At 45.7% G+C, this 13062-nt stretch overlaps 1 protein-coding gene across 1 annotated transcript; it reads right to left on the bottom strand.

Moving 5' to 3' along the window:
• Nucleotides 1-2849: 2849 nt before the first annotated feature.
• Nucleotides 2850-12114, bottom strand: NEU2 (neuraminidase 2). The gene is made up of 2 exons (XM_038750296.1): nt 11914-12114; nt 2850-4010 (listed from the first exon to the last, which is right to left on the bottom strand). Exons 1-2 carry the CDS (start codon nt 12112-12114, stop codon nt 3051-3053), a joined length of 1161 nt encoding a protein of 386 aa, XP_038606224.1. The 3' UTR covers nt 2850-3050.
• Nucleotides 12115-13062: the final 948 nt, after the last annotated feature.

Genomic DNA, 13062 nt, shown 5'->3' with positions numbered 1-13062 from the left:
GTCTTCCAGATCTAATCATCATCAATCATATTTATTGAGCGCTTACTGTGTGCAGAGCACTGTACTAAGCGCTTGGGAAGTACAAGTTGGTAACATATAGAGACAGTCCCTACCCAGCAGTGGGCTCACAGTCTAAAAGGGGGAGACAGAGAACAAAACCAAACATACTAACAAAATAAAATAAATAGAATAGATAAGTACAAGTAAAATAAATAGAGTAATAAATATGTACAAACATATATACATATATACAGGTACTGTGGGGAAGGGAAGGAGGTGAGATGGGGGGGATGGAGAGGGGGACGAGGGGGAGAGGAAGGAGATCTAATCAACCCAGATGGAGAACATTTCCAAGATCTTCTGCCCCAGAGGTGTCAGGGTGATCTTTCTTTGCCACTGGCACCTGTCATCCCTAGACGAGGGCTGAAGGTTTGGCATCCTCTTTCCTGTCTGGGAGGAACTGGTTTGAGTTCCAGTCTGAGGAGGCAGGGGAAGGTGGAACACCATAGGATGAGTCTGAAAACCAGGCCTGGCTTCAGGCCCTTGGCTCTCCAAGGCGGAGAAGAAATATGCCACCCTTTTCTAGAGGGCAACACCCCCAGCACCAAAATCTTCATGTGATGTGCCAGAAATGAGGCAAAACGATGTCAGATGGAAGTCAATCTGCTTGAAACAGAATTAGACTGCTTCTTCAGGGGCCTCCTCAACTTTATTCCAGAGCTATAACCTTGGTCTTTCCCTCCCAGGTGCCTATAAACGTAGGTGCTACTCCCAACTCCGGTGGAGGGACGCCAGCCACGTACAAATTTTCAAATGCCACAGCCCTGCGGCTGCCTCCTCCAGGGGCTCCTCTCTCACTTACTAGAGATTGACATGGAAAGACTTTTTCTAACCTCCCTGTGCTTTACATGTACTATAAGTTCCTGGAGGGCAGATGTAGCATCCTCTAAATCCATTCTGGTTTCCCAAGAGCTTAATACAGTGCTTGGCACACAGCAGGCCCTCAATGAATACTGTAGATCGATACGGTACATGGATTGATATGGTAGAACTCAGGCACTTGGACTAAATTAAAATTCATTCATTCAATCGTATTTATTGAGCGCTTACTGTGTGCAGAGCACTGTACTAAGTGCTTGGGAAGTACAAGTTGGCAACATATAGAGACGGTCCCTACCCAACAGTGGGTTCACAGTCTAGAAGGGAGAGACAGACAACAAAACAAAACATATTAACAAAATAAAATAAATAGAATAAATATGTACAAGTAAAATAAATCGAGTAATAAATATGTACAAACATATATACATATATATAGGTGCTTTGGGGAGGGGAAGGAGGTAAGGCGGGGGGGATGGAGAGGAGGTGGAGGGGGAGAGGTTGGTGGGGCTCATTCCTTTTGTCTATATTTCTGCTGAGTTTATCTGTGCTTTAGGGTCTGGTCCTAGGATTGAAAGCCTTTTCCTCTGGGGATTATATATCCCAGACTGAGCCCCTTTTTCCTCTCCTCCTCCCTATCCCCCCACCCTACCTCCTTCCCCTCCCCACGGCTCCAGTATATATGTTTGTACAGATTTATTACTCTATTTATTTTACTTGTTTACTATTACTATTTATTTTGTTAATGATGTGCATCTAGCTTTACTTCTGTTTATTCTGATGACTTGACACCTGTCCACATGTTTTGTTGTCTGTTTCTCCCATCTAGACTGTGAGCCTGTTGTTGGGAAGGGACCGTCTCTATACGTTGCCAACTTGTATTTCCCAAGTGCTTAGTACAGTGCTCTGCACACAGTAAGTGCTCAATAAATACGATTGAATGAATGAATGAATGAGGAAGGCTAAGGTCACAAAGAAATCAAACAGCTCCAGACCAGTACCTAGATAGTGTCTACACACCAATGAACCAAGAGAATAAGCCCCCGCCCACAAGTTTTTGGCCTAATGAAAATCAGACACCATGCGGAGAAGACATTGACAGGCCCCTCCTCTGCTTTCCATTCCTTCTGGAAGTAGTTTTCCTGGAAATCCATATTGGTGGATGGTCCCCGAGGACATTTGCTGCAGGCAGACTCTTGGGTTCTCCAAGCCCAACGAGACGAGAAGTGGAAGGAGATGGAGAAGGCGACTGGCAAATGAGGTGGGCACTAGGGCAAATTAGAGGGCTCATCCACATCTTTTAGTTACCTATCTGGCTGCACATGGATTTCTGTCCTTTACCTATTACCATGGCAGTCAGCTCGCTTTCCAATTAACGTGAAGAGGATTTCCAAAAAGATTGCACCGCACTTCAGAAGGCTCACAGGACGGGGCCACAGGAGAAGTGGTGTGGCCTAGTGGACAGAACACGGACCCGGGGGTCCGAAGGACCTGGGTTCTAATCCCGGCTCTGCCACCTGTCTGCTGTGTGACCTGGGGCAAGTCACTTAATTTCTCTGGGCCTCAGTTACCTCACCTGTAAAATGGAGATTAAGAGTGTGATGTCCATCTGGGACAGGGACTGAGTCCAACCCGATTAACTTGTATCTACTCTAGCGCTTAGAACAGTGCTTGGCAAATACTAAGCGCTTCGCAAGTACCATAATTATTAGTATATAAAGTGCGCCAGACACTCTCTGAACTGCTGTGGAGTTTGCTCCATAGGCATGTTCTCTGCCCCTCCCCAAACCACCAAGCATTCTCCTGGAGCTATTAGCACAGAGGGTGCTGCTATAGAAAATACAGTTTCCTTTCTACATTCAGTGCTGAAAATAGAAGTCCTGGAGGAAGAGCTAAAACAATGTAGAAGGGAAACCATAAAACGCAAAATGCATCTTCAAATACTTTTTAATCGAGCGAATCGGGTTCTAGTTTTAATGCAGTGCCGAGTTCAGAAAACCCTGAACCGGATAAAATGATTGGCCTTTCATCTGGCACGCGAACAGGAGAAATGAAGCAAAGGCTTCAGGTTAGAGCAGCCCCTCTGGGGAGGACACTCTTCTAGATCCCGAGGGAGTTTCAGGAAAATATCAAGGCGGTCTCTCCACTCCAGGAGCTTCCCGTCCAAGTGTTCAGGGGTGGGAAGACTCATGCTCAGCTCGGAAGACTTGTTTCAGGGTGAACATAAGGAAAACAATCTCCTCGTAGTAGTCGCGTTGGCCAAATTCAAACAAGCAACCAAACTGAGGTGATCCGTCTGGGCCTATTCCCATGTACTGGAGATCCGAGTACGCGCAGGCCCCTGTGGCCAAAATGGCAGGTTTCGTCCAGCCTGCTGGATCCAGCGGGCACTTGTTGAGATACACACCGAGGTTCTTCCTCTCGGTGGAGTCCGTCGGGTGAGAGTAGAGCATCCAAGTGTCTGAGCAGCGTGGCAGCGTCTGGTTGGGGCCAGGGAAGCCAACGACGCTCCCGTGGCAGCCATTGGGAGGTTCCACCAGTTTTTCGATGTGCCGAGTGCCCTGGAAATCTAGTCCGTCATTGAAGCTCACCGCCTGGACCCTGGAGCCCCGAGGACTTCTGGCGTTGCAGTACAGGACCTTCTGGCTGGGGCCGTCCACTTCAGCCATCTGGCACTCCAAGACATCCTCCTCCGTCACGAAGTTCCCGGTTATCCAGGTCTTCCCGTGATCATGACTGACGAAGCAAAAGGCGGAGGGTGGGGGCCGCTCGTGGAGGTCCAGTATCCGGTAAGCGTAGGCGGGGATGACAAGGCTGCGAGCCTCGTCGCGCAGCTGCAGGCCGTGGCCCGGCCCCACCGCGAAAGTGGCCCACCTGCCATGGGTCCGGCCGACGGCCGAGTCGGTGAGGTCCGAGGCGGGGCTCCAGGTTCGCCCGCAGTCCGTGCTGGTCACCTGGCACAGTCGCACCAAGTTTTTCTTGTTGTCGATCTGGTAGTGCTCTGAGACGTTGCCTCGGATGGCATTGAAGAACAGGAAGAGGGTCCCAGTCACCTCGTCGTACACTGGACACGGGCTCATGGACCGGTGGGCTTCCAGCTGAGCCTTGGCCACCACCTGAACATCTTGCCACTTCCAAGGGACAGCAAGACCAAAGAGGAAAGCACAGACTTTCAATAATAATAATAACAATGGCATTTGTTAAGCGCTTACTATGTGCCCAGCACTGTTCTAAGCGCTGGGGTTGATACAAGGTCATCAGGTTGTCCCACGTGGGGCTCACAGTCTTAATCCCCATTTTCCAGATGAGGTAACAGAGGCACAGAGAAGTTAAGTGACTTGCCCAAAGTCACAGCTGATAAGTGTTGGAAGCAGGATTAGAACCCAAGACCTCTGACTCCTAAGCCTGTGGTCTTTCCACTAAACTACGCTGCTTCTCCGAAATAATAATAATGATAATTGTGGCATTTATAAAGTGCTACGTGCCAAGCACTGTGCTAGGCACTGAGGTAGATATAATCAGACCAGAGACAGTCCCCATCTCATGGGGGCTCAAAGTCTAATGGGAAGGGAGAAGAAGTGTTGAAACTTCATTTAACAGATTAGAAAACTGAGGCACAGAGAAGTTATGTGACCTACCCGAGGTCACACAGCAGACAGATAAGGGGCGAAGCTGGGATTAGGACCCAGGTCTCCTGACTCCCAGTCCTGTGCTCTTTCAATCAATCAATCAGTCATATTTATTGAGCGCTTACTGTGTGCAGAGCACTGTACTAAGTGCTTGGGAAGTACAAGTTGGCAACATACAGAGACAGTCCCTACCCAACAGTGGGCTCACAGTCTAGAAGGGGGAGATAGAGAACAAAACCAAACGTATTAACAAAATAAAATAAATAGAATAGATATGTACAAGTAAAATAAATAAATAGAGTAATAACACACTGCTTTTCAAAGTATATTTTTTCATCAAGTGTATTTTCATAAAAACTGTAACATATGAGGATTTCACTTGACCGACATATCACTTTCAGGAACCATAAGGCAAAGGCAGCATGGTTTAGTGGAAAGAGCATGGGCTCGGGAGTCCGAGGTCGTGGGTTCTAATCCTGGCTCCACCACTTGTCAGTTGCGTGACTTTGGGCAAGTCACTTAACTTCTCTGTGCCTCAGTTACCTCATCTGGAAAATGGGGATTAAGACTGTGAGCCCCCCTTGGGACAACCTGATTACCTTGTATCTACCCCAGTGCTTAGAACAGTGCTTGCCATATAGGAAGTGCTTAGGAAGTGCTCATCATTGTTATTATCATTAAAAGCCACAGAGTATGGATCTTGTTGCTTAAAGGAAAGGATACTTGAATAGCTCCCTCTGCCCTATTTCCAAAGCTCAAGTTTTATTGCTAACCCTCCACTTTTATTTCATGGAATTTGTTAATAATAATAATAATAGTATTTATTAAGTGCTTACTATGTGCAAAGCACTGTTCTAAGTGCTGGGATAGATACAAGGTGATCAGGTTTTCCTACATGGGGCTCACAGTCTTAATCCCCACTTTACAGATGAGGTGACTGAGGCACAGAGAAGTGAAGTGCCTTGTCCAAAGTCACACAGCTGACAAGTGGCGGAGCCGGGATTTGAACCCACGACCTCTGATTCCAAAGCCCGGGCTCTTTCCATTGAGCCACGCTGTTAAGCACTTACTAAGTGCGAGGAACTGGTCTAAATGCTGGGGTAGATACAAGCTATTCAGTTTGGACACAGTCCCTCTCCCAAGTGAGGCTCACAGTCCTCATCCTCATTTTACAGATGAGGTAACTGAAGCACCGAGAAGTTAAGTGACTTGCCCAAGGTCACTCAGTAGACAGATGGCATAGCCGGGTTTAGAACCCAGCTCCTTCGGATTCCCGGGCCCGTGATTCGTCCACTAGATCACTCTAATGTTTATATGTTGCCAACTTGTACTTCCCAAGCGCTTAGTACAGTGCTCTGCACACAGTAAGTGTTCAATAAATACAATTGATGATGATGAATGGGGTCAGGGGGCAGAATTGGTTTCAATGAGGTGGGGGAATTCAACCAGGCCAATGGGATGTTTTATTGATGTGCACCTAGAGCCCAGTCAGAACTACTCTTGAGACCAAAAGTGCCTCTCAAGGAGCTCCCCAAACCAATAAAGCCTTGTCAGAGAAGCAGTGTGGCTTAGTAGAAAGAGCACGGTCTTGGGAGACAGGGGTCATGGGTTCTAATCCCGGCTCCACCACTTGTCTGCTGTGTGACCTTCGGCAAGCCATTTTTTTTTTAAAATGGCATTTGTTAAGCACTTACTATGTGCAAAGCACTGTTCTAAGCGCTGGGGGGATACAAGGTGATCAGGTTGTCCCACGTGGGGCTCACAGTCTTAATCCCCATTTTATAGACGAGGTAACTGAGGCTCAGAGAAGTTAAGTGACTTGCCCAAGGTCACAGCAGACATGTGGAGGAGCTGGGATTCGAACCCATGACCTCTGACTCCAAAGCCCGTGCTCTTTCCACTGAGCCACGCTGCTTCTCTAACTTAACTTCTCTGTGCCTCAGGTACCTCATCTGTAAAATGGGGATTAAGACTGCGAGCCACATGTTTGACAACCTAATTACCTTGTACTTACCCCAGCGCTTAGAACAGTGTTTGGCACTGTTGGCCTGTATATATGTATATATGTTTCTACATATTTATTACTCTATTTATTTATTTATTTTACTTGTACATATCTATTCTATTTATTTTATTTTGTTAATATGTTTGGTTTTGTTCTCTGTCTCCCCCTTCTAGACTGTGAGCCCACTGTTGCGTAGGGACTGTCTCTATATATTGCCAACTTGTACTTCCCAAGCGCTTAGTACAGTGCTCTGCACACAGTAAGCACTCAATAAATATGATTGATTGATTGATTGATTGATTGGCACATAGTAAGCACTTAACAAACATTATTATTATTATTAGCTCTGCCACTTGTATGCTGTGGGACCTTGGGCTAGTCACTTCTCTTCTCTGTGCCTCAGTTACCCATCTGTAAATGGGGATTGAAACTGTGAGCCCCACATGTGTCCAACTCGATTTACGTGTATCCTCCTCAGCGCTTAAGTACAGTGTCTGGCACATAGTAAATGGTTAACAAATATCATTATTATATTTTATTATTATCATTATTTGTTAAGCATTTACTACGTGCTTAGTACAGTGCTCGGCACACAGTACAAGAAAATCAGTTCGGACACAGTCTCTGTCCATCACAGAGCTCAGAGTCTAAGCAGGAGGGAGAACAGGTACTGAATTCCCATTTTGGAGATGAAGAAACTGAGGTACAGAGAAATTAAGTGACTTGCCTGAGGTCACATAGCAGACAAATGTGGAGCCGGGAAGAGAACCCGGGTCCTCCGTATCCCAGACCTGTGCTTTCTCCACTAGGCCTCGCTAAAACTGATAATTGTGCTTCTCCCTTTTCTCCAAATCTGGAACCATTCTCTGCTCGCTGCTGGGTTCATCATCATCATCATCATCATCAATTGTATTTATTGAGCACTTACTGTGTGCAGAGCACTGTACTAAGCGCTGGGGAAGTACAAGTTGGAAACATATAGAGACAGTCCCTACCCAACAGTGGGCTCACAGTCTAAAAGGGGGAGACAGAGAACAAAACCAAACATACTAACAAAATAAAATAAATAAAATAGATATGTACAAGTAGAATAAATAAATAAATTAATAAATAGAGTAACAAATATGTACAAACATATATACATATATACAGGTGCTATGGGGAAGGGAAGGAGGTAAGATGGGGGGTGGAGAGGGGGACGAGGGGGAGAGGAAGGAAGGAGCTCAGTCTGGGAAGGCCTCCTGGAGGAGGTGAGCTCTCAGTAGGGCCTTGAAGGGAGGAAGAGAGCTAGCTTGGCGGGTGGGCAGAGGGAGGGCATTCCAGGCCCGGGGGATGACGTGGGCCGGGGGTCCATGGTGGGACAGGCAAGAACGAGGTACGGTGAGGAGATTAGCGGCAGAGGAGTGGAGGGTGTGGGCTGGGCTGGAGAAGGAGAGAAGGGAGGGGAAGTAGGAGAGGGCGAGGGGATGGACAGCCTTGAAGCCCAGGGTGAGGTGTTTCTGCCTGATTGAGGAGTTTCTGCCTGGTTCCTTTCTCTGGACCCTGGGCCTCCTGACTTTCTGGGCCTCCTGACTTTCTGGCCCTCTCTCCAGGTACAACCTCGGATATCTAGGCAACCCAATTTTCCTTTGCCTAATCTAGGCCTCAGGGACCTCTTTTTCTACCTCTGAGCCAGTCCTGAGAGGGGGAAGTAAAAAGGGAGACATGGGGACATCGGGCTGTAACGCCACTGAGAGCAAAAACTACTTGGCCGAGAGAACCCCTTTGTCACTTGAAAGCACGCACGTGGAAGACCCGACAAGAATGACCAGGAACCCGTGATGGGATCCGAGAATAGGAGACACGCAATCAATCAACCAATTGTATTTGTTGAGCACTTACTGTGTGCAGAGAATTGTGCTAAGCGCTTGGGAGACTACAATATAAAAGAGTTAAAAAACTAAATGATGTCATTTAAGTGCTTACTTCCCAGACTGAGCCCCCTCCTTCCTCTCCCCCTCGTCCCCCCCTCCGTCCCCGCGTCTTACCTCCTTCCCTTCCCCACAGCACCTGTATATATGTATATATGTTTGTACATATTTATTACTCTATTTATTTATTTATTTATTTTACTTGTACATGTCTATTCTATTAATTTTATTTTGTTAATATGTTTGGTTTTGTTCTCTGTCTTCCCCTTCTAGACTGTGAGCCCGCTGTTGGGTAGGGACCATCTCTATATGTTGCCAACTTGTACTTCCCAAGCGCTTAGTACAGTGCTCTGCACACAGTAAGTGCTCAATAAATACGACTGATTGATTGATTGATTGATTTTAAGCACTGGGGTAAATACAAAGTAATCCCACGCGGGGCGCACAGTCTATTTTACAGATGAGGTAACCGAGGCACAGAGAAGTTAAGTGGTTGCCCAAAGTCACACAGCTGATAAGTGGCTGAGCCGGAATTAGGACCCACAGCCTCTGACTCCCAAGCTCGGGCTCTTTCCACTAAGCCACACTGCTTCTCTAAACACATTCACAGAGAGTTTCCAGTCTAAAGGGGAAGACAAGGATGACAACCCTTGAACAGGAATGTGGACAGCAACTGAATCTTAGAAGCAAGGCCAAACAGGGGCAGACTCACCAGTATGGATTGATTTTCCATCCTTAGTCAAGCGAACCAAGGATGGCCTAGCAGCATGGCCTAGTGGAAAGAGTCCCGGACATGGGGGTCAGAAGGATGTGGGTTCTAATCCCGGCTCTGCCACTTGTCTGCTGTGTGACCTTAGGCAAGTCACTTCACTTCTTCGAGTCTCAGCTACCTCATCTATAAAATGGGGATTGAGACTGTGAACTCCACATGGGACAGGGACTGTGTCTAACTCGATTTGCTCACACCCACCCCAGCGCTTAGTACAGTGCCTGGCACATAGTAAGTGCTAAACAAATACTACAATTATTATTATTGTTACTGTGGCCAAGCCTCCTTTAAAGACTGGCCCTATTTCAGAGGCATGCACCTTATTAATGTGGCACAAACCCTGGCACAGCAATTGGAACCAAGCCTCTATTTGTCCGTATATTTTTATTTATATTAGGGTCATTCTCCCTTTCTAGTCTGTAAGCTCACTGTGGGCAGGGAATCTATTCTATTTATTTTATTTTGTTAGTATGTTTGGTTTTGTTCTCTGTCTCCCCCTTTTAGACTTTGAACACTTCCTCCCTCTCCCCCTCGCCCCCCTCTCCATCCCCCCATCTTACCTCCTTCCCTTCCCCACAGCACCTGTATATATCTATATATGCTTGTACATATTTATTACTCTATTTGTTTATTTATTTATTTTACTTGTACAAATCTATTCTATTTATTTTATTTTGTTGTTAGTATGTTTGGTTTTGTTCTCTGTCTCCCCCTTTTAGACTGTGAGCCCACTGTTGGGTAGGGACTGTCTCTATATGTTGCCAACTTGTACTTCCCAAGCGCTTAGTACAGTGCTCTGCACACAGTAAGCGCTCAATAAATATGATTGATGATGATGATGATGTTGGGTAGGGACTGTCTCTATATGTTGCCAACTTGTACTTCCCAAGTGCTTAGTACAGTGCTCTGCACACAGTAAGCGCTCAATAAATATGATTGATGATGATGATGATGTTGGGTAGGGACTGTCTCTATATGTTGCCAACTTGTACTTCCCAAGTGCTTAGTACAGTGCTCTGCACACAGTAAGCGCTCAATAAATATGATTGATTGATTGATTGATTGATTAATAATTGGCACAAACACTGGCACAGCAATTAGAACCAAGCCTCTACTTGTCCGTATTTTTTAATGTGTATTAGGGTCAATCTCCCTTTCTAGTCTGTAAGCTCACTGTGGGCAGGGAATATATCTGCTCGTTGTTACATTGGTAATAATTGGCACAAACACTGGCACAGCAATTGGAACCAAGCCTCTACTTGTCCGTATATTTTTATTTACATTAGGGTCATTCTCCCTTTCTAGTCTGTAAGCTCACTGTGGGCAGGGAATATATCTGCTCGTTGTTACATTGGTAATAATTGGCACAAAAACTGGCACAACAATTGGAACCAAGCCTCTACTTGTCCGTATATTTTTATTTATATTAGGGTCATTCTCCCTTTCTAGTCTGTAAGCTCACTGTGGGCAGGGAATCTATTCTATTTATTTTATTTTGTTGGTATGTTTGGTTTTGTTCTCTGTCTCCCCCTTTTAGACTGTGAACACTTCCTTCCTCTCCCCCTCGTCCCCCTCTCCATCCCCCATCTTACCTCCTTCCCTTCCCCACAGCACCTGTATATATGTATATATGCTTGTACATATTAATTACTCTATTTATTTATTTATTTATTTTACTTGTACAAATCTATTCTATTCATTTTATTTTGTTGTTAGTATGTCTGGTTTTGTTCTCTGTCTCCCCCTTTTAGACTGTGAGCCCACTGTTGGGTAGGGACTGTCTCTATATGTTGCCAACTTGTACTTCCCAAGCGCTTAGTGCTCTGCACACAGTAAGCGCTCAATAAATATGATTGATGATGATGATGATGTTGGGTAGGGACTGTCTCTATATGTTGCCAACTTGTACTTCCCAAGTGCTTAGTACAGTGCTCTGCACACAGTAAGCGCTCAATAAATATGATTGATTGATTGATTGATTGATTAATAATTGGCACAAACACTGGCACAGCAATTGGAACCAAGCCTCTACTTGTCCGTATTTTTTATTTATATTAGGGTCATTCTCCCTTTCTAGTCTGTAAGCTCACTCTGGGCAGGGAATATATCTGCTCGTTGTTACATTGGTAATAATTGGCACAAACACTGGCACAGCAATTGGAACCAAGCCTCTACTTGTCCGTATATTTTTATTTATATTAGGGTCATTCTCCCTTTCTAGTCTGAAGCTCATTGTGGGCAGGGAATATATATGCTCGTTGTTACATTGGTAATAATAATAATAATGATGGCATTTATTAAGCACTTATTATGTGCAAAGCACTGTTCTAAGCACTGGGGAGGTCACAAGGTGATCAGGTTGACTCACGGGGGGCTCACAGTCTTTATCCCCATTTTACAGATGGGGTACCTGAGGCCCAGAGAAGTGAAGTGACTTGCCTAAAGTCACACAGCTGACAATTGGCGGAGCCGGGATTTGAATCCATGACCTCTGACTCCAAAGCCCAGGCTCTTTCCACTGAGCCACGCTGCTTCTCTAAGCAAATGAGCAAATCAAGTTGGACACAGTCCCTGTCTCATGTGGGGCTCACAGTCTCAGTCCCCATTTTTCAGATGAGGTAGCTGAGGCTCAAAGAAGTGAAGTGATTGGTACTCTCCCAAGCGCTTAGTACAGTGCTCTGCACACAGTAAAGTCTCAATATATACAATTAACTGACTGACCTTGACCTGACGGGTGGTTGCATTGTACGCTCCCCTGCGCATGACGATCAGCTTGGCATCTTCATCTCCCGATGAGGCCCGTTTCTCGGCAAATGCCAAGAGAGTTTGATGCTGGGCCACGTAAAGTAGCGCAGGAATCCTGTACACCCGGGATCCTGACTGGAACAAACTCTCCTTCTGCATGACAGGAAGGGAAGCCATCGGGCTGGGGGAATAGGAGAAGGAGAGATAAGTTTTCCCCAAATGCCCAAGAATCATATTCAGACTTCAGCCAAATCCTGCAGTTTCTTCCCGCACGACATCCCGGATCTGCCCCTTCTTCTGCACCCAAACTGCTGCAACCCTGGAAGGAGCTCTAGCTGGTTTCGCCATGGCTGGGCTATGACATTAGACTTGTAATTAGTCTCCCAGCTTCCAGCTTCTCCCCACTCCAGACCATCTCTATATGTAGCCAACTTATACTTCCCAAGTGCTTAGTACAGTGCTCTGCACACAGTAAGTGCTCAATAAATACGATTGATTGATTGATTGATTGATTGATCGATTGATTAATAATTGGCACAAACACTGGAACAGCAATTGGAACCAAGCCTCTACTTGTCCGTATTTTTTATTTATATTAAGGTCATTCTCCCTTTCTAGTCTGTAAGCTCAGTGTGGGCAGGGAATATATCTGCTCGTTGTTACATTGCTAATAATTGGCACAAACACTGGCGCAGCAATTGGAACCAAGCCTCTACTTGTCCGTATTTTTTTATTTATATTAGGGTCGTTCTCCCTTTCTAGTCCGTAAGCTCACTGTGGGCAGGGAATCTATTCTATTTATTTTATTTTGTTGGTATGTTTGGTTTTGTTCTCTGTCTCCCCCTTTTAGACTGTGAACCCACTGTTGGGTAGGGACTGTCTCTATATGTTGCCAACTTGGACTTCCCAAGCGCTTAGTATGGTGCTCTGCACACAGTAAGCGCTCAATAAATATGATTGAATGAATGAATGAGTGAATAATACACACGGAGCGCCTCTTGTCCGATATGAAGTTACCAGGGGTTCTCAGCCATAAATCCAGGCCTAAATACTAATTATGGTGCTTGTTAAGCTCTTAATATGCGCCAAGCACTGTACTGAGCGCTGGGGTAGATACAAATTAAC

The sequence above is a fragment of the Tachyglossus aculeatus genome, chromosome 1 (genome assembly GCF_015852505.1).
Source record: "Tachyglossus aculeatus isolate mTacAcu1 chromosome 1, mTacAcu1.pri, whole genome shotgun sequence".
Lineage (NCBI taxonomy): Eukaryota > Metazoa > Chordata > Mammalia > Monotremata > Tachyglossidae > Tachyglossus > Tachyglossus aculeatus.
Note: the sequence above shows the minus strand (reverse complement) of the source record. Positions and strands in the feature narration are given on the sequence as shown.

Coding starts and splice junctions, on each gene's coding strand:
- NEU2 (XM_038750296.1), bottom strand. CDS start 12,114: ATGGCTTCCCTTCCTGTCATGCAGAAGGAGAGTTTGTTCCAGTCAGGA. Junction 4,011..11,913: donor CAACCACCCGTCAGGTCAAG/GTCAGTCAGTTA, acceptor GTCCCTTGGAAG/TGGCAAGATGTTCAGGTGGT.